This window comes from Falco punctatus (genome assembly GCF_963210335.1).
Source record: "Falco punctatus genome assembly, chromosome: 7".
Classification (NCBI taxonomy): domain Eukaryota; kingdom Metazoa; phylum Chordata; class Aves; order Falconiformes; family Falconidae; genus Falco; species Falco punctatus.
This window is the reverse complement of record NC_137587.1, coordinates 29,642,964-29,664,691: the sequence shown is the minus strand read 5'-3', so window position 1 is coordinate 29,664,691 and position 21,728 is coordinate 29,642,964. Positions and strand designations below refer to the sequence as shown.

The 21,728-nt window shown below is 42.6% G+C and overlaps 1 protein-coding gene across 8 annotated transcripts in view; it reads left to right on the top strand.

Annotated features, from left to right (window-relative positions):
• FOXN3 (forkhead box N3) overlaps window positions 1–21,728 on the top strand; it is a 210,053-nt gene that overhangs the window by 93,821 nt on the left and 94,504 nt on the right. For all 8 annotated transcript variants that reach the window (XM_080395120.1, XM_080395119.1, XM_080395118.1 and 5 more), the window contains one exon: window positions 10,821–10,957. In XM_080395120.1, the coding sequence (XP_080251246.1) occupies window positions 10,821–10,957 (137 nt within the window). The remainder of the gene's footprint in view (window positions 1–10,820; window positions 10,958–21,728) is intronic.

The window sequence follows — 21,728 nt, the reverse complement described above, 5'->3', positions numbered from 1 at the left end:
CATTGTAGAGCCATTGATCTTACTGATTAATTTAAGAGGCATTGAGTCTTGTGACAGTATCTGGTGTTTGGGAGGAAGTAGGGTTGGTGTAGGCAGCCTGCAAAAGTGCCAAGTCGTGGGGAAGTCCCAGGCTTTTCAGAGTCCTGAGTTTTGGGCTTGTGACATTTGGGCTGTTCAGGCTCCTGAAACCAGGCTCTGCCTTGGCGGGTTTGTGTTTATTTGAGGCGTGTGAGCGAGGTGAAGGCTTCAAATGCAGTCAAGAAGTTGCCTCATTTTAGAGCGTGTTTGCAGCAGGGCGGGGGCGTTTTGTTTTGCTTTGCTTTCTGGGATTTCATTCAGCTGTGGGAAAGAGGAGAGGGAAGGAGAAATGGTAGTAAAAAAATAAGTATTCTGAACTTAGTGTAGAAATGGGATGCAAGCAGAGTATGTGTATGTAAGTGGCAGAAGTAATTTGTGTGTTGATAGATGTGCAGTAACACTGAGGCCTCTTGCAGGACAACAGTTTTTCTTCAGCGCATGCTTGCTGCAGGTGACAGGGATCTGTTGAGGCTGCTGAGCAGGGCTCAGGATGGAGCACAGCTTTGTTTCCCTAGAGAGCTCAGGGACGCTTGGAAACCCCACATCCAGCCACCCTCTCAAACCATTTATCAAAGTGCCTGTTTTTCCCTCTGAATTCATTGTGCAAACTGATACTAAATACTAAGCAGGGAAAAACCCTACATTAAGTAAACAGTTATGGGGTAAATGGTGCAAATCCATTAGCTTTTGTCAGGTCTTCCTTATTTCTATTTTTATTTGTCACTGCTAATGGATTTAGTGCAAACTGCTCCCTCCCACCTGTCTCTACTAGCTGTTAACCCCTTCTCCTGGAAATTCACTCACTGGCTTATTTCATCATTAATGTACTGTTAGACAAAAAATGGCCTGCAAACCTCTAGCACAGATGCAAGTGTTGAATGTTTTTTTTAATACCTGCTGTGTGAAGGGTTGTAGTTTAAAATTGTTGCTAGGTTTTCATATACAACATAACTATGTATTTGTAGGAAAAGGCATTCCAGTTGTATAATCTAGGTAACGTGAGGAGTATCGGATGACCAGCGGGTATTTAAAGTGAGTGTCACTCTGACGTGAAATTAGCAAGTGCCACTGAATGGGCAGTTGGTCTGGAGTCTGAGGGATTTTTTTTTTCCTTTTTTCTTTTGCCTTTGATTTTATAGGTGACCTTGAACACTTAACTTCTTTTTTTATTCTTTTGTTTCTGTGTCTCCCCAATTTTCTTTTCAATAGAGTAGGGATAATTACACTTTCCATGTATATACAGAAATTCTGTAGACTGAAACAGCATTATTAATGCTACTTGCTACCTGATCTCCCTCAAGTATGCCATGTGACAGCCCATCATGCTGACAGGCTTGTCTTCTGGGCTGTCCTGTCTTCCCAGCCTAGTCTCCCTGTGTCTGTTTGATCTTGTACTTGTTCATCTCTAACAGTGTCACAGCCTGTCTTCTTCAGTGCCTGGACTTTGCCTAGCCTGGGGAGGCTTTGGGGAGTGTCTGGCGTTGCTAGGTGCTAGCATGACACAACATACTACTACTTTATATAGGAGCCAGGCATTGTTTAATGTTTACTGTTTAATGACACAGCTTTCTTCAGTTGCTTGCTGGATTTCCATGTGGCAGCCTAATAGCTTTATAGGGTGGTTTGCATATAAACTCAAGGAGATATTTTACAGGCTAAATGTGATTCTTGGAATTGGGTGTCATAATGCAACACCTCCTGAGCCTGTTGGAGGAATCATTTTATAGAAGCAGTGGGAAGCTAATGTGGTGCGACAGATCCACTGCCTGCTGTTGGCAGGAGTGTTGTGTGAGCTTACCTGTTCTAATGGACACACTGGTGCTGGTGTGCTGGAGGAGCCGTAGACCAGCAGTGCCTGTGGTGTTATCTGGCAGTGGGTCACTATGGTGGAATCAATGACAGAGAATTGTTCTAGATGTGGTGTTGAAGTGCCCATTGTGGAATCAGGAGCCTGCACTCTGGAGACATGCCTTGGGTTGGTAGTCTTTGGCAGCATCTCAGACTTGTTGGATGTCTAAGTCATGCACTAGGAAGACATTTCTGACTTCTCTGTACTCGTGAGGGGGAGTACTGGGGTAAAAAATTGCTTAAAAGCCCACAAATGCCTTCATTTGTCTTAAAACCTGAATGTAGCTACTCCTAGTCCTGTCTCGCAGCCATTGCTGTGGGATGTTACCCGCTGTTTCTTTGTGGTGCTTGTGGCAGGTGGACAAGGCCATAGGACCTGTGCCTGTGGCTCTACTTGTAGGGCACTCTGTGGAGGTTTGTGTGTGGGCCAGCCACTAAAGGCACCGTTGAAGGGAGCGGGGCCCTTCGCTCTGATAGTACATACAAGTCCAAAGGTAAAAAGAAAACTTAGAGTAATGTGTCTTGTATTGGTGAGACGTGAACACCTTTAACACTGGAAGGCCACTGGACAGTGTGCATTTTGGTAGCCCTTTCTTGTGTTGCAGAATCTTGCACTGCATCTTGCCTGTGAAGTAGTTTTGTAGGATTGTTTTGTTGGGATTTTTGACTGTGGAATACCACAGCCTTTCCTTTTCTCCAGCTGTTAGTTCACAGTGCTGGTCTGGCCTTTTTATTCCTGTAGCATTGTTTATTTGCGTGCTTGGCTTCTCACTTGGTTTGTGGGTTTTTTGTTTTGTTTGTTTTTGTTTGTTTATTTCATTTTGAGGCTAAGTTGTCCTTTTCCACTATAATCATGCTTCTTGTTCTCGGTGAAGTTGCTTACCCACCCAACCTCCCCAGTCAGAAAGGCAGTGCCCATTTTGTAACTGGAAGGGCATAAGAAGCATTGGAGATGGTTAATGCCCCTGCTCCACTTGGGGCAGAATCAAGGCCACTTTCCTAAAGGCAGACCAGGGGTTTAAAAGGTTGATGGCTGTGTTGGTGTCTGGGTTAGCTCATTGAAGAAGTGAGCTAAAATACTGAGAGATGCGCATGAAAGCAGAGGCTTGGACTTGTGAGATTTGAACTAATGGATGTTTTTACTTGGAGCAAAATAAGACTTAAAAAGCCCCAACCTTTTTTTTCCTTGAGAAGAGCCAGTGATTTCTTGATGCAACTGGTTTACGTGCATTGAACATTATACTCCAGCAAACCTTCCCAGCAAATCATTAATTTCATGCATTAAATGAGCATATATTTATGGTCATGTAACTGTGTTTTAGCTAGTCAGAGCTCTTTTTCAGCTTTGTGTTTGAGCAGAGCTGTGACTGCTAGTTTACTGGAAAAAAGAGTTGAAAACATGCGGGAGAAGTGGGTGTGAGGTTTTGTTATGCTGCGTGCAAATGCTACTTTAGTTTTCTCTTGGTGTTAAGCTGTCACATAACATTGCCAAATTTTCCTTGGAAGTGCAGGGGAAGTTCCTCACTCTTTTGAGTTCATTGGTAAGGGGGATTTTGTCTGAAGGTTTCTGAAACATAAAGCTCACCATACAGTTGTTACTGTCATTAAAATTGCTGTTAAGGTCTATAGTGCAAGTTCTTTAGAACTGGCCATATAGAATTTCCCTGGTCTGTGCTAGAAACATTGGAAGAGAATAAAGGAAATCTACCTTTAAACTGCATGAATAGTTATTTGTAATTTTTTTGTGAGATTACAGTGGATCTAAGGAATGTGTTTTGTAATAATAGCAGCCATTGGCAGTGGCTTTGTTTTTCTTTCTTTAAGAATTCCTTAGTAGTTGTATTTCTTTCTTTTATTTTTTTTTTAAACCAGCTGACCTTAGATCATTCAAATGGTTTGTTTGTGTCTTTCTGCGAATTACTTCATTCCCTTAAGAAGAGTAACGAGAGAACCCACCAGCCTCATCTGCATGCAAGGTACAGGGCTGTTAAACAGGATAAGGCTTTCCTATTATCTGTGACCACTCATAAAAACTATTTCAGAACTGGAGAACCAATGTAGGTGAGCAGAGCAAGCAACATTATGTCTGTCTTGATAAACTGAAATACTGATGAGTAAAGATAACCAACAGTTTTAAACAAACCAACAGACAAACTTTGGCATCTTAATCTTAAATCTTCCACAGCGTTTGCCAGCTGAATAGTTTAAAAATTGTTATGTAGTATCTTTCCCCAGTTTTGATACTAAGAGGCTAATTCTGTGTCATGTAAATTACAGCTCTGAGTTGGTCCTATTTTAACAGTGATGCCTTTCACAGCATGGTCAGGGTTGGGAGGGACCTCTGGAGGTCATTTAATCCAACCCCTCACCTAGAGGAACTCAGTACTAAGGTGAGGGATGGGTGGCTCAGCTGGAAAAGTAAAACACTCTTTCTGGCATCACTGTCTGCAAGTGAAGAGCACAGAACATGCCTTTGAGTAGTGTTCCTGGTTGCACAAGTTCTCTTCAGATATTGAAAAACCTTTCTGCCCGTGCTGTTGCAGTGCTGACTCCACACGGCATCACTGGTTGCAGTAGACTTGCATTTTTTTAGTCTCAGTGAGTTTTGTAATTGTGAAGCCCTGGTTTCCCACAGCGCCTGCACAGCATTTGCAAACCTCCAAGAGTAATGGCATATTTGGTAGAGGGATGTGTGATCTATGCTGTATTTTGGGATGTTTTTTAAGTGACCTGGCAGGTGTCTCTGCATAGTGCAGAAAAGTTATTTAAGCAAGTAATTGTCTCAAGGTGGATTTTGGAGTGATAATTGCGGTCCTCTTGGTGCGTTTCAGAGCTGAAGGCAGGGTGTCGTGAGGTGCCACTCAGAAAGTATTTTACTTCCCTTTGTCCTGCCTGTCCATCTACTCACAGTAATGCCTCACTTATGAAACAGATTTTTTTTTTTCATATGGGGAGAAGAGGGGAATTTGTGTTTAGGAAGAATTCTTGTTGTTAGTTCACTGTCCCTGGGAACCAACCAGGAGTCAAGATTTCCAGAATCGCTCTGCATTTTGGGTGATTGCGGTGGCGGGTGGGGTGTGAAATAGCGTGCTCTTTGCGTGGGTAGACATTTCCATTGTGCCTGTACTCTTGGGAGCTTGTATGGGTCCTTGCTGCTTGACAGCCCTGGGCACACTCTGGCAGCCCCCAGAGGTTTCAGGTGCAGGTGTCAGCAGTCAGCAATGGTTCCAGAAACACAGCGTCTGTGAAGAGGAGGCTGACAACATTGTGCTGCCACATTAGATGTGGTGCAGGCATAGAAATTGAGAAATGTTGTTCGTTCTTGTACTTTATATGCAGAAATCTATTTCTGGTCTAATACAATTACTTTTTCAGATTCTGTTCTGACTGTACTTACTCAAATGGTTGTTTTAAGTTTTGTGGTGACATCATGGGTATCTGTATCATCCAATTCTTCTTGATCCTGTAGAAACAATTCTGTGCTTACATGGCATACTTGGACACCTGTAGAAGCTTGGTGGCAAATCGGTGTGAAGGGTTTGCCTCAAGCCTGCTGTTGCAGGGTAACTGGCACAGTGAGTTCAGGATAAATACTTCTTTAGAGTAACAACCTTTGATACTCAGTAATCTCTCCACTATTACTTGTAAAGAGGTCAGTTGCTGTAACAGTAGTAGGTTTCATCCATGAGAGCAAATGCTTAGATCAGTAATGGTGGATACCTGACACCAAAAAGTTCCTCATCACTGTAGAAGGTGTCCTTAGTGGTATTCGACTGCAGCAACTTACACTGAGCTAAGCAGGGACTGATAAGTCTCAGTGGTGTGATTTGAAGATTTGATAGGTTGGGTCTGTAGATGATAGTTGGAAATGCCCTTTTTTCAAGTAATAGGACATTTCTGCTTTTTCTGTTTGCTTTTACAGTTCCTGAAAACCTCTGTAATCAGCGCGGCATATTTCTCAGTTGGTGTACATCTACACCACTTCAGCCTGGGTAGTTGCTATATACCTAATTCATATTGCTTCAGGAGAGTCTAGCCATGACCACTCATCCCTTCCTGGTTTGGTAGTCGAGAAGAAAAAGAACAGATCTACTCAGTGGGGAGCTGCTGGCTTGGTTTTGATTTGTTTTTTTGTTTGACATAGCAAGGTCCTTAACTCAAAGAGTTTAACGATTCTCAGCTCGCTGGTGTAGCCTGGGTGGCTGTACAGAGCTGTGGGGTCACTCACGCACTCAGGGTTCTCTTCTCTTGTTTCCTCTCCTCCCAGCCTCAGAGCCTACCCCTGTGTTGGTACCCAGCATCTCGGTGTCTCTGGTGCCTGGCTCTCCTGGTCTTTCCTTCGGGGTCGTGGCTGCCAGCCTTGGTGCTGCTCACCCCAGCTCTTCCATGTACCCCTGCCCTGTGTCACAGTGGTTTTCCCATTCCTCTTTCGAGCTGCTTTGTGTGCAGCCAGAGTCCCCTGCTGCGGAAGGAGAGAGCTCCCATTCCCCTCCCTGGCTCCCTGCATCCATTCCCCGCTTTACAGCAGCAGTGGGTGCTCATCAGACCACGTGAACCAGCTTAATGAGTTCAAATGACATAAAATTGTACCGGCAAAATAGTTTTCTTCAAGGAAAAGGACTGAAACGGGCTTGTGGAAGAAGGGCCAGGTACATGCAGGAGGGCAGGGAGGAGAACAGTGCAGTGAAGACCAGGGAAGCAGCAGCTCACACCCCTCCATCCACTACATCCCTTTTGGGGGATGTTCCCTTAGGGGTCTGTTCCCTTTGGGACCCTCTTGGTGGTGGTGCTGCTATAAGAGATGTGGGTGCCTGAAGCTGCCTCTCCTGGTTTCAGTGCAGTCCAATGCAGATTCAAAGTGAACGTGTGACTGAAGCTTCAGAAGGTACAATTTGAAATTGCCAGCATCCCTCTGAGCCCGTATGTTTTGCAGTTCCTGTGTTGGCTCTTTTTGCAACACTTTATTTTGGGAAGACTGTATGGCAATGAAAAGAACAACCCTGGAAAAAAGCTGCATTCCTGACACATTTCAAGTCTGTGCTAAAATAAACAAGGAACAAAATTCCTCAAATAAACATTTTCTGGAATTTTTATATAGACAGGGCATGTGGTTTTTCACGGGCATTGGTCTTGGAAAGAGCTCAACACGCAATTTTTTTTATTGAGCTTTGAGCAGATGGTAGGTGATATGTGAGGCCAGGCAGTTAGTTGTGAGGTACATGGAAACAAAATCTTTATAATGAGGAGTTTTAATAGTGGAAATGCAACGATAACAACTGAAAAAGCTGACTAGCAGCATTTTAATTATTTTTAAATTTGAAACTTTTGTTCAATTCTACTAAAAGATGACCAAACGGTGTTGTTTGGATCCTAATAGGTTGTGTAAAGTAGGATTTTAAAACTTCATGTGCATTCCATTGAGAGAAAAATCAATTGGACACAGAGTGTATTATGTACCTTTCATGGCAATGCACTGGTTTTAATTGTTGGGGGGGAGTCAATTTTGTATGTTTGAGACATGAGAAAGAGCAAATGAATTAATAAGTTGGGATTTAGTACGCAATAACCTGATACAATCTACATACAATGTTGACAGAAAAGGGCATAACAATTTAATAATAGAAAAGATAATCAGCAGGTTTTTTAACAGAAAAATATTCAGTCATAAACTTTTACATGGTAACTTCTATGTGTTGCTTTCTCTCCCCATCAGAGAGAACAGCTTAGCTACAACTATCATTTACTCTTGGACAAGGTGAAGGAGATTCATAGTAACTCTTCTTGTTTAATAACCTTAAATGTGACTGCAGAATTAGTAAGTTACCTGTAATTGACGAGAGAGGAGGAGGTGGCTGTGCCTGGCCTTGGGAGCAGGTGGCATATTTGGGGGTCTGAAAGCACTGCAATGCTGAGATGATCAGGGGGCTGTTACCCACTCCTTGGTCACTTGTTGCCTGGGAGTCAAATGCAATCCAGGCATTTTTTTCCCCCTTCCTTGCTTTTTTTTGATTGGAGCCACTATTGACTTTTGACTTGGAGGAGTTAGCAAGCAGCATGCCAAGTGTCGTAAGATGGAACTTAATTACTAACTGATGGGTCAGAGTTCCAGTGATTTCCTTTCCTCTGATTGCTCTGTATATGGGAAGACTAATGACACACCTAAATAGACAGTTAACAAAGCTTTTCACACCTCTGACAGTCAAGAAGGACTTTGAACCAGATGACATTCAGTTTTCTTTTTATTTCTGCTCTCTTGTGTGATTGTGGAAAAACAAAAGTAACTATCTTAAAAAAAGTAACTTTAGAGAGCTTTGCCTTAAATTGCAGGGGTTTTTTTGCTGCTAAATTAGAAGTCAGCTGAGTTGGACTGAAAATACAGCAAATCTGCCTTCCCAGTGTTTCTTTTAACAAGGAGTATAATTCTCAATATTTCTTGTGTGAGAGTTTCTGGTTTTCAGTGAGATTATTTTTGGCTTTTGCAAGAATATGGACAAGCCAAATAAATTTAGCTTAACAATAATGAAGATTTTTGAAGTTACTCGTCAGTAGTGACTTCATCTTGTAAGGCCCTTAACTTGAACTAATTCTGATGGGTTTTGGGGGAGTAATCTCTTCCATGTAGATAAAAAGTCTGTTTTGGAAGTAAATGAAAAAGCAGAGAAGTTTGGAAACAATATGTTGTGTTCCAGTAAGTACAAATACGGTAGATGGTATTTAAGTGTAGCTTTTTTATTTTACTCTTATCCTGTGCTGTAAGGAGTAAGGAATCCAGCAAAAGTTTTCTCCTAAAAACATTCCTAGTTTTGCATGTTGCTTGCTTAAAATGAAACTTCATGTTCTTCTTGCTCTGGCTCTTGAGTGGAGCATGAAAGTGGAATTTGAGAGGTTTGGATTCTATGTTCAACTCTGTCCTTTGCCTAAAAAGTTACTTACTAGGCTTAACATGTGAAGTCTCTGGCTCGTTGTCCCATATTTAAGAGAGGGCTAAACATAACCTCTTTTTTGCAAACTGTTTTGAGGTGTGTGGCGCACAGCTTCTGCCACTGGCACCAGCGGTACATCTTTCGGTCATCTGCTGTAGTGCTTTGCTGACATGAAAGCCAAGAGTCTTGCTTGTTCTCTCTCTCTCTAGCCCCATTAATCTTGAGCTTTTTGGCCACGCAAAGGCCTTACTTCACCTTGAGAGCTGGAAGATGTCTTTCCTTAGGCTGTTAAGTGGCCTTTCTGCTAGGGTGCCTTTGGGAAGCAAGGGGAGAGATGGGCTTGAACCCTGCTATCTTGTAGAAGCATGACCCCATGTTCCTGGTTCCACCAGAGCAGCATGCAGAAGATGGTTGCTTCTTCATCACCTCCTGCAGATGTGCTTGTTTCTGAAAGAAAGCAGTTGTGGCTACTGTGGGTTGTGCCAACCCCTCTCCTTTTCTTTGAAGCCAGGTCTCATGCAGTGCTGTGAACTTGCTACATGCTCCCGCACAGCCATTCAGTGACATTGGAGGAGATTTTTCTTTTTCATTTTTCTGTTTTCTTGAGGGAATAATTTAGTGCAGATTTGCTGTCTGTAAGCTTGGAAGGAAGGTCTGTAAGCACGTTGCACGTTGCACCATGTATCCTAAAGTCGTCCACGAGGTAGAGAAGCACTTAGGAGTTGGTTGGGCTCCACAAAGATGATAAGATTTTGAAAGGAAACAACATCTGATTATGGTCTTCGTTGTGTCTTTAGAAAATAAGATCCCACTTCTGGTGTGATTTTTTGCATGTCTGTTTGTGTTCTTCAACACGTGAAACAGAGAGCCTTGCTTCGCTGACAGAAGTTGAAGTTGAGAAGAGGGATGGTCCTGGGTTGAAAAGCAGCTAGAGGCAGTAGCACAGCCTTCCCCGCCTGCTCCATGGAGTATCAACATTTGCCAAAAGTCTTAACCTTAATGCCTTGAAAGCCTGCTAGTGGAGTTCAGTCAACAGTCAGGATTGGTATTTGTTTTTATGTATGCTCAAGACCAAGGCTGCTCCTGAGTTACCATTTCATATGCTTTCATAGTAGAGCTGAGGGAAAGTTGTTTTTCTGTTTGTTTGAGAACTCACACAAAACAATTTAAAATATCTGCATCCTGACCTCTGATGGGATTGAGGCAAGAATTGAAATTGCACTGTTTGTAATTGCAGAATAAATAATGAGTTTCAGTGTAGTCTTCACATTACAGATTAAGTTGCTCCATGTGTCCAGAAAGGGTAATTACAGTAACTGTTGTTTTAACTGATCACAATTTCACAACACCCTTAAACAGTTTAAATTCTGATTATACTGTAGATTTTTTTTTTGGTTTGATTTGGGGGTATTTTTTTTTCTCTTTAGGGGAGAAAAGATGATTAATTTCCTCTTGTAGTATAATGGAACTGATGTCATATGAGTTGAAGGATTAAGTCCTTTTATTTTTAAAACAGTTGCTAGGGTGTTTAAACTCCTCCTTCCTAGCCCTGTTTCTTGTCAGTAAAACAGCAAAAGGAAAAGAAAATCACTTTCAAAAAGCATCTACTTTGAAGAAAAGTTTCCATTTAACAGTAATTGTAACTTCTTATTTTTCCAATAGGGGGTGATGGGGAAATTGCCAGATATTATTAAATCATACTAACTAGAAAAAAGAGGGGGCAGGGGGAAGGGAGAAACCAAACACTCATTCTTACTCCACATACACCCACCCCCCCCAGAAGTGTGATTCAAATCATACAGTTGCAATATGTTATTAATGGAGCAATAATCTTTGGCAAGCAAGCTATATTCACTTCTGTCAGACAAAAAACCCAGACCCACTGCTTTTCCTGACAAATACTGCTAAATAAATAAGGCTATGCCATTAGAACAAATATTTGATTTTTTTTTAATTCTTTTTTCTTTGCAGAGTATTGGAAAGGGGTCCTTGTGGTGTATAGACCCAGAATATAGACAAAATCTTATTCAGGCTTTGAAAAAGACACCCTATCACCCATATTCGCATGTGTTCAATACACCTCCCACATCTCCTCAGGCATATCAAAGGTAAGAACTAGATGCATTTTACAACTCTAAATGTTTTCATCTGGTGTTGCATATGAATCTTGGGTAAGACGTTAAATGTAATTAAGTGATGCAGTTTGGAAGTGTGCTAGCCAAGAAAGCCCGGGAGTGCTGGCGGCAGCCTGGCATTGCGCAGCATTTGTCCGGGATGCCTTACCTGCCTGTCCCCCTGCGCGGCTGCAGCAAGTCCCCCGAGAGGAGCTCGCAGTCCTCCCATGTGAGCCACAGTGCCTTTGGCAAAAAAGTGCCTGAAATTAAGATGCATATAAGCAAATGGAGAGCTCTGAAGTGCCCGCTTATCACCCTTTGCAATAGGTGAAAGCACAGTACTCTTGCTCAGAGGAGATGGGCTTGTTTTTTTTTCCCCCAGGCAAGCTATGGGGCCTGTGTTGTCTGTGCAACCCTCAGGTTTCCACAGCAGCCCTGTGCCCAGGTGACTTAAACAGCCCTTGTTGTAGTTACACCTCCCTTTGCGAGTGCCTGCACTTGAAGTTATCCCGGAGGGGTTTGGGAGAGGGCAAGAGCCATTTTTCGGTCATGCTTCAGTGAAATAAGCATGTGGTGGGTTTTTTTTTCATTTGTTTTGCATTTGGTTTTGATCTGGCCGTTGCTTATGACTAAGGTTAGTGAAGGAAGAGAGATAATCTACGACTGCCATCTGTCAAGTGGGGAAGAGACCACCGGGTTTTGACAAAACTGCTTTCTCTTTGCTGCTAATTTGGAGATTGTTTTCATCAGTTCTTCCAAATGGGCTGGGTCAGAAATGCTGGTCGTGGCCAGCTCTGTACCACCTCACCCCAAAAAATCAGGACGGTGTCCTGACCAGCCGCAGCAGTGGTCGGCAGCATCACCAGGACTTAAGAAAGTGACTGTGGTGGCTCGCACGGGGTTTGGGTTTGGGTTGGTTTGATTGTTCTTTTCCCGTAGCCGTTTCAATATTAGTGGGGAGGGCTGCTGCGGCGCGCGGCGCCGGGAGGGGCCGGGGTACGGGGAAGGGGGCTGGCGCGGGGGAAGCCGCTGCCCGCCCTTGCCGCCCGATGAGCGTGTGATGGTCGCCATAGCAACGCGGGCGTCTCCCTGGCAACGCGTAGCCCAGGCAGGTGCCGCCGCATCACGGGGCTGCGGCGCTGCCTGGCGAGAGGACCGGCCCTGGGGCTCAGCCGCGCCGTTGCCGTGGTAACGGGTAATCCTCCGCGGGCAGCCGCTCCGAAACTTTTTTGAAAACGGGGATCCTGTACCGGGTTTTGTGTCTCGCGGGGATCGGGAGAGGTGCAGGCGTTGGGTTGGGGCTTTTTTGTTCCCCTGGTTTGAAATGAGCAGCTGGCTGGCTCTTGGGTCTGGCCGGCGGTGGGAGGTGGCAGCAGTTTGGGATTTCCTGGAGCAGCGCAGCACCAGCGGTACGGCTGCAGCGAGGGCCCCTCTGGCTTGTTTCGTGTGGAGTCCAGAAAGATATTTTTCATAGTACCACCTTTAGAAGGGATTTTTTCACCTTCACTTTTCCCCTGCTCCCAGCAATCCTACCACTACTGTGCTTTGCAGAAGGACAGATAAATAGAATAATGGTATTAAAATTGTAATTTGTGTGTTTGAACAAGGCTTGTTTCCAGAGCCTTGCTTTATATATAATATCTGTTGCCTTTTTAAGAATATTTTAATTATGCCCATACAGATTTATTCAGAGATTCTCGTATCAGGTAACAGTGTAATGCACATCTGACGTGGTAATGGAGGGACTTTGATCCCTTCTAATCCTTGCAAGCAAAAAAATACAGCAAACACACACAGTTGAAAGCAGGAGAATCTCTGATGTTCCGGGTTTTTTTTTATGCTCGAAGTGACTGTTGTCTTAATGGGTCAGGTTTGCCAGAACTGCTGTGCACTTTGCTGGCAGATGTTGCCAGCAGGAGCTCACAGATAGCTTTTCCAGGTTAGGTTGAAGGAGGCAATGCAGCAGCACTGGCACAAGTGGTCCTTGCAGGAACAAGCCCGTAGAGATGCCCCAGCTGGGTGTTGGGGAGCCTGCCCCAGGGCAGCTGCTGTATATCCTGCACAGCCATATGCCCACTGCTCTCCTGTCCTCGCTGCATGTGGCAGAGGATGCCTGCAGAGCCACAGATGGGCAGAAGTTGTGCTGCCCTCTTCTCATGGGGTGGGTGGTCAGAACCTTACGGTTTGGTTTTGCATGTGGGAGGGGAGAGGTATAGTGGTGCATGCCAAACAGCATGGGATTTAAGAAAGCATTTTGAAAGACTGCCTGCTTTCACCGGTGCCCAGATGTAGCTGGGCAAATGGCAAAGCTGTCTTCTGAGCGAGGAAGAGGGAGGGATGCTACTGAAACATGCGCAAATGAGTCCCAAAACTGAAAGGGAAACTTCCTCTCCTTGGAAACAGTGGGATGTCAGAGCTTCTTCTATATTGCTTGTGCTGCCAAGCGCTTTCAAGTCTTCCTTGTAATAATGGCATCATAAAAGAGTTTGGCTGGCTGCAGGAGCAAATGCCTGGTAAATAGAGGCTGGTTTTGTATGAAGAAATTGTGGTCTCACTGTTATATTTAGCTGATTATCTTTCAGTGGTCCCACTGTCAAATAAAATTTAATCTTCCCATAGCCTTCTGAAATACTTATTTATTCATATACTAATGAGTGGTGAGACATCAACATGAGGCTGGTCTAGGCCATCAGTGACTGTTGAATTAATTTAATTGTGTATTGGCAGTTACATGGCAAAATAAGTTTTTCAAATATATTTCTGATATATTCACAAGGAGGTGAACATTGAAAAACAATAATCCCATATGTAAGCGATGTCCTTGTACACATGATAAAGCATTCAGTAACGGGTAGAAAACATAAATCCACTCCACCATCCTCGGATCTCCAAAGCAATACATTGTCATAGTAACAAATTCCAAGGGAAATTTTTCTGGTGGTGAAGATAATACGTTTAGAAAAAATCCTTGGGTGGCAGAGGTTTTGCTGTCCATCCGTCTTACATAACTGAAGCTCACAACTAAGAGAAACTGTGTCACCTGATATTAATGAAATAGGTCTGGAACCAGATAATTCACCAATATTACTCCTGCCTCTAGGAACAGGATTAATTGGAGGAATTACAAGGTTTATAAGGATCAGTTGGTGTGATTCCACAGGGGCAAGTTGACCTATTGCTTGTCTTTATCAGATGTTTTAAAAGAACCAGGATACACATATGAATCACATGTTCTGTTTAGTATCTGCATAAGCAGCTTAGGGGTGAATTGAGCACAGAGTGGAGGAAAGTATGGTAAAAATATCCCAAGCAAGATGATCACTGAACAGACAAATTGTCATTTTCTGAGCAGAGTTAATTACATGAGATTATTTAGTTTTACAACTACACTAGAACATCCTGCATGAACATAACAGGGAAGACCTTTATGAAGGATTTTTATGATGTGAACCCACACAATTGGATGGCTGACCCCATTACACCAGTATCATTTGAGATCAGATGTATGACTCAAACAAGGAAGTGTGGATTACATTGGGCTCTATGTATAAAGACCATAGTTTCGGGGGAGAGAAGCAATCTTGCAGTGTTTGCATAGGAGAAGGAACTTCAGACTAGTTGTCCGAATTGCTATTGCAATTCAGGGTGAAGATTATGTGGAAGCTCTAAGAAGAGCAGCAATATAGCAATGTGAACCATTTAATTTTAATTGGATTGGATATGTATTTTTTAAAAACAATATTTATGCCAAACAAAAAACCCCACCCTTGGATTATTATCTGATTTTTCTAATTGAATTTCAAGGGTAAACTAACACTGATACACAGTGTTACAAAGAAAAAAACTTGGTGTGGAAAAATAGGTGCTTTAGGCTAATATGTTTATTTTAAAATATTTACAATTAAGTTGGCAATAGCAACATTGAAATATATTGATAGACACAAACTTGGTGAAGTAACTATGTAAGTCTGTGCCCTGATATTTCATCTATATGTTTTATTTCCAGTTTTCTGACTCTTAACTGAACTGTACTGTAGTAGCACTTCAAGGAGATCTTGAAATGTTTTTGTTTTCTTTTCTCTGTATTATATGGGACTAGTTCTCTACTGTATTTCTCCTCCTACTGCTGAAGACTATCCGGAAATGTAATCTAAAAGAACAGAAATTATTAGTTTCAGAGATGGCTAAAAAAAATTTGAAGATTTGGGTCACCACCTAGGAGTATCGGCTAGATCCCTTGACTTGCGGAGCATTATTGCACTGCTTTTCATTTTCCCAGTGTCTTTTGCTAACTGTATTTTGTTAAACCAGTGGTGAGTGTTGACACATGTCTGAAGTTGCCATATAAATAATGAAACTGCAAATGTGCCCAAGATAGAAACTGAAGAGTGCTTTCCTTCTTGCATTGCCCCAGCCTGCCTGTTCATAAAGGCTTTGTTGGGTTCCTTGTTGGTTTGCTCCTTTCCATAGCTCCTCGGGTGAGTTTGGTTGGTATGTTCTGCTTCAGGAAGGATTGAGACCCCATTTAGTCCTGAGCTGTATTTGTGCTTGGCTTTAGACAGATTCCACCTGTGTACACCAGAGCACTTTTATCAGAAAAATGCCTCCTCTGATGGGTGTCACTGTTTCAGCCAGGCTGCCCTCTGCAGAGAAGGCTTGAGCCTTGCTGGGCTGAAATGGACAGGAAAATGTGTAGCAAAAACTAACTGCCCCATGATTTTGGTTGTTGGTGAGAGGAGTCAATCTGCAGCCGGTGTACGTGGTGGTGTTGGCAGAGTGGGTGCTGCAGAGCTGCCCCGCTGCGCTGCCAGGCTCCCGGCTGATGCTGCAGCCTCAGAGGCTGCTGCATGAAGGTGGCCCTGCAAGAAGTCAGCAAAAAAAAGCCCTCTACTTCTTCTGTAGAGTCACTTTCCAGAACAGTGTTTCATTTAAATGTGTGTTGGCTTCATGATCTGGTTTTCCTTTCCTTGTTGAAGCGAGTGGTACAGAGGAAGGCCAGTGGATCACAGAGGGACTGCAGGCACGTGACTAACCAAATGTTTTATGAAACTTTGCCAGCCTGGGATTTGAAAAATTTGGAGTGGCTTCTGTTTCATCAAATTTAGTGTCTCTTACCATTTCCTGCTGCTGGCTTCCGTAAAAATGCTACGAACTCCTTAAACGTTCATCACTTCTCCAGGATCTTGTCTTTTTATACCTGTTTCTGATAAAACTAGTTTTCCTTATTCTTTATCCCGAGGTAGGATTCGAAAAGGGGACTTCATGATTATGATCCCCATCTAACTTTTGAAATTTATTAATACAGACACAACGAAAAATTCATGAAACTTGGTTTTCAGGGGGGGAAAGCTTTTGCTGCCAGGACCATCCATCACTGCAAGCCCTGTAGTAGATGGCAGGAGAGGTGGCCTGGTCACACTTAGATTTGGATTTCAAGGAAAAATAATGCATTTACCTATTTTAAGACTGAAAATGTAGTCTTGCCACTCTTAGTCCTTGCTTCCTGCTTGCATTTCCCCAGTACAAGTCCTCCCACCGTGTGGTGGGGAGGGCGAGGGGCAGCCGTGGGGCAGGAGCTCCCTGTGTGGGGCCTCGCTGCACCCCCACCTTCTGCTGCAGCAAAAACCCCATGGGCAGCTGCTGCCCTGCACTGTTAGGAGGCAGTTTGCGTATAGTCCGCTCAGGATGGGGAACTTTGAAGCTGTTACATGGATGTGAAACAGACAAGCGTTCCCTGCTGAGGATGGCTGTTGTAGATCAGCTGCTTAGGAAACTGCTATTACTGGAAAAACTGCTTCAAGTATTTGCGGGTTTGGGCTTTCCTGTCACAAGCTTCACTCTTTTGCAGTTGTTTATTGAAGCTAAACCTGCATCAAAGTCGGTATGTTGTCAGTTATCGTTTTGGACAATGTATAAGCATGTCTTTTATCCATATACTTTATAACTTGCAATTAGAAAACATCTTCTGTGGCCATTTGGTGAAACAACCGTTTCCCATTCACTGAAAACTTCAAAGCACTGAAAGACACTGCAGGGTATGTCCTTGCAAGAAGGGACTTAGAAAAGAAATTAATTGGTTGTCCTTTGCAGTCTGGAAACACAGATTTAATTCATTATTATGGTTTTGCTTTCAATAGGAAATGAAGCTGGCCACAGAGCATTCTAATTTCTGTGCATGTTACAACCCCTTTATCAAGATCAATCTAGATAGTTTGCTTCCTGGATAGAGACAGAATGAGTTTTCTTCTCTTTGGGGAATTTTGTTTCATTGTTTTTGTAGCTCAGGGATCACAGAGAACACGAGTTCTTCCAAATTGTGCCTGCTTTCTGACGCCATAATATGTTTTGATTTGAAGGGTATCTATACTGTGGGATTATGCTGCTTAGTTTTTGTTTCTGGCAAGTTGGAGAACATCGGTTCCACTTGATGCCAGGTAGGAATAGCAAAGAATAAAGAACTTCTGCTTGAGTGGATATCTGTAATGCTATCAGTGCACAAATATTTGAGGATTTGCGAGTCCAAGACTTGTTTTCTAACATCTGTGTCTGCTCTCTAGCCAGTAGATTTCTGTGATGTGGGAAGTATCCCATTAAACATGGTTTCAGAAAACAAAACATATCAGCTCTTACCTTTTAAAAGGAATTTTCTTGTGTGTTACCATATGAGGGAGACAGAGGGGAGTGAGATAAATTGGGAAAGGTGGCAGCAGATCCTGGACAGAAAGTCCAAGTCCACCCTCTTCCGTGCAACAGTTTCATGCATCCTTTCTGCAGTGCTATTTTGCTCAGCAGGAACGGCTTGTGGAAATACAAATAACCCTCTAATCATGTCTTCGTTCTGCTCAAATTTAGATAAATGCTTCTGAGCCTTCTCAGCTTAGATGTTTTCAGTTCTTTTTCATCCATACCCCCAAAACAGTAGAAATGTCTCGTTTCCTATTTGCCAAATATGTAAAGATTGGGTTGAGTTTTTGTGTTGGCTGTGTGTTTGCAGACTTCTGGTAAAGCAGCTTCCTTAGCCTGTTGTGTTTCTCTAGATTCCAGGAAAACACCAGCTCCTTGCTTTGCGTTGTTATTATTCATAGTCCTGTTCGTTGAACAGTTTTCCCAGTTGCTTGACTTTTTAGCTCCCCCGCCCTGTGCCTTCTGTAGATAAATATAGCCTTCTTCCAAAGATAGCTTGGAATGGTACCATAAATATTTCCATTTCAGTTCATGGGAAAAGGAAAGTCTAGGGGATGAGTTTTGAAATTTTTGTTAGTTTGTAAATTCATCTGTAGACCAAGGTATTTCCCTATGAAAACTGTTAGTGGCCTCATTGACAGAGCTGTGAATTGCTGACTGCAGAAACTTGAAAGCATGTGGGTGCTGTGCTTCTGAGATTGTTTTTTGCAGCTCCCCATCCCTCTTCTCTGCTGTCCCCAAGTGTGTTCTTGTGCAGGTAGGGTGTGTGCTGTGCAGTGTATGAGCAGAAAGCAGAGAGCATGGGATGCACCTTTACTTTGGTTACCAGTATTCAGTCCACCTCTCATCTCCCTCAGTGTTCAGTCCATCTCCATCAGTTGGAACCTCCAGTGTTCAGTCCATCTCTCGCCCTTCATCCCATTGATAGCCATTGCATCATGGTTACAACTGCAGCAGTTACATGGGTGGGGAAGCCTGCACAATGCAATTCAATAACAGTTCACCAAAATTTTAGTAGTTGAAAATTAGGACTTGGGAACAAGTGCTTGTGTGATCAACAGTGGCACATGAGCATCATGTTTGTTGATCATACAGTATTACAGCAGTGGAGACCATCTGACTTTGCATTTGAAAACAGACTCATGAAGCGCGAGAAGCCACAAATAGTATGATAATGTGTTACATCTTACTGCTGTTGGATTCAGAAAAGTTTTTTTTCATTTCCAGAACTCAAGTTAAATTTTTAAATTGAATTTTAATTATTCTTTTTAATTATTTTTTTATTTTATATTTTCTTCACTGTTCTATTAGTTATAGAAATTCTTTCCTTTGGTGCCTGTAGTAAGAAAGATTTACAGGGAAAGTCACTTATTTGCAGTTCTGTTGTAAGACTGATATCCTTAACACAGTTTCTAATGTTATATTAATAAAGTTTCTGTGAGAAAAAAAGTTACGATAATTTCAGAATCTTTCAAACTAGGGAGGGGATGGCTTTTATGATTTTAAGGCATTTTGCAGCTCAATTCTTCATTATTTATTTAATATTTGTTTACATTCAAACCAAGTTACATTGACTATTTACAAGAATTGCAGTTCTGTCTTAAACAAAAAGAAATGGACCTTTCATCCTTTTATGTAAAATTTGAATGTATACTGGGGAATAGAGAACTTGTTTAAGGTGTGAGGGAGCTGTTGCAGTTTATGCGAAACTCCCAGTATTTGTGTAACCAGTTTGTTCCATATGTAATGCCCTTCCAAGAATGTCAGTTCTACACAGAGGTTCAGTGGCCTTGGCTAAGGGAAGAGGCCAAGCAGACTGGTTTGGCAGCTCCTCATCATCTGGGGACAGTCCACTTGAGCCAAGAGCTGGAGGAACTGGCTGCAAGTGACTTGACTTCTCCCCAGATCGTAACTGAAAGTGACAACTGCACCATAAAACCACTGGTTGTCCATATAGAAACATCCTGGGAGATGAGCATGGGCAGTGTGAATTAATTCCTGCTTTCTCTGCACAATGTTAGGGAGAAGCAGAACATGAGAGTCCCATTTCATTGCTGCTCACAGTGTGACTATGGAAGATCCTAACAATGTGGGGTGCAGGTGATAAAGGTGGACTATCTGGCCTTGGGTTACCCATCAGAGGTAAAAAACTGAACTAGATGGTGGACCTGCAGCCTGGGTTCTGAGGCAACTGGCGCAGCAGGTTGGGAGATCTTGAGCTTCAAGGGAAGGTCAGTTGACCTTCAGACCTTACAGACCAGCTGGTCTTTTTGTCCTGAGCAAAATCCTCTCTTGATTTCCTTATCTCCCAGCCGTAGGGGGGCACGCACCTGTGTGCTAAGCCAGGCTTGTCACAGTAGTGTTTCCGGTTACTTTATACATACAGTTAAAAGTGCAGATGCATTTCATACCTGTGTTAGGTATCTGCGTAATCCCTGCTTGTGTATGTGACCAGTATTTCTTGAAGTATCAATCATGCCTTCTGCAAATGTTGTTTCTTTTTTTAAAAAAAAGCACAAGTGCCCTAAACTTTTAGAGTGTTTCCACTGCCGTACTGCAGTGCCACTGGCCCTAAATCTTGAAGTAAAGGGTAAATATTTATATGAGATATATGAGATAAATAAAATATATGAGATAAAAACCTCAAAACGAATTCGAACAGGTTAGTCTCTTTGATTCTTTATTAGCCAGTACACTTTTTCTATATGGTTACATATGGTATCCCAGTGTATGGATATGTGTATATACAGTGTCCTGTATGCTGATATTATCTATCTCTCTCTCTATATATATAGTTTGATATGCTTTCTGGAGAAGACAGGCTATTTTAATTTGTTTGAAGAAAGTAAGTTTTGGTATCAATTTGTTTGTTAATATTTGAATGCTCAAATCATGAGTTTTTCTCTTATCATTGGCAGTTACGACTTCCCTTCAGAGGTCATAAAACCTTCAGCTCAGGGCTGGAGTTGCCACATGCAGGTTATGATTACTGAACATGCTCTTTCTGGCTTTTATAACTCCCTTCATCACCATGATACCTGGGTTTCTGTTGTATACAGTTTTTAATGTGTGTGAATCCGTCCTCTGATTGTATAATATGACTATGTAAAAGTGATATTTCTCCTATTTTTGGATGGAACTGGGTTTTGTATGAATAAAACTTCGGCTAGAGTTGTTTCCTTTCACAGGAACTTCCATGACTGAGAGGAATAAAAACTGAAAGGGCTTAAATGGTATTAAAATACTTCATTCTGAAGTTTTGGAACAAAAAGCATAGTCTTGTTTCATCCTGAAACTTTTTTACATGAGTTCTGAATTTTGACTTGGAAAATCAAGCTGCTTGTTTCATCAGAATGAGCTACTTACATAAAACCTGTTTTTTGGAGGAGGTGGGGGGCTCCTTAGTAGAGAAGTTTCCATCCTCAGCAAAGTCCTGCATGGTTGGGAAGAGAGGCTGTCTTCCTCGCGTATTTACCTGTTTGTCCCAAAGTAAAAAGACAGGAGGTGAAAGCTACAGCTCTTTGCTTGTCCACTGTGTTTTATGCTACAGTGGCCTGCTAAAATGGTTCTTCCCCTTTCCCCTTGAGAAACAGAAGTGCTCAGCACTTGCGTTTCTTGTTCTTTTTCAGTAAAGCCACACTGAAACTCTGAAGGTTGTATTTGAATAGCTATAATACTGTATTTTTTCCGCAGATGTTTTAACTTTATTTTGGGAACCCCACAATTCTTTAAAGAAAAACTGTCAAGCCATTTTGGTACATCTAAATATAAATGAGAATTAAGGGGCCGTGTACTAGATAGATTTCAGGAAACTCTTGTTTGGGCATCTTTTCTGTTCTAGGTGGTCCCAAAGGGTGTGTGTGTGTGTGGGGCCACTTGGCAGTGCCATTTGTTCTGTTTCTAAAGGATGACACTGACACTGTTTGTAAAATGTAGCATTTGCCGCTCTGCCCCCCAGCCCTGGTTAGAAAAAGTGGGGTGGGAGGCTTATGTAAGGTGTAAATTAGTGGAACTTGCTACCGCAGAAAAATGCTGAGGCTAAGAATTAGGCAGTAGTCCCCAAAAGGTGGAGTGTTTAACT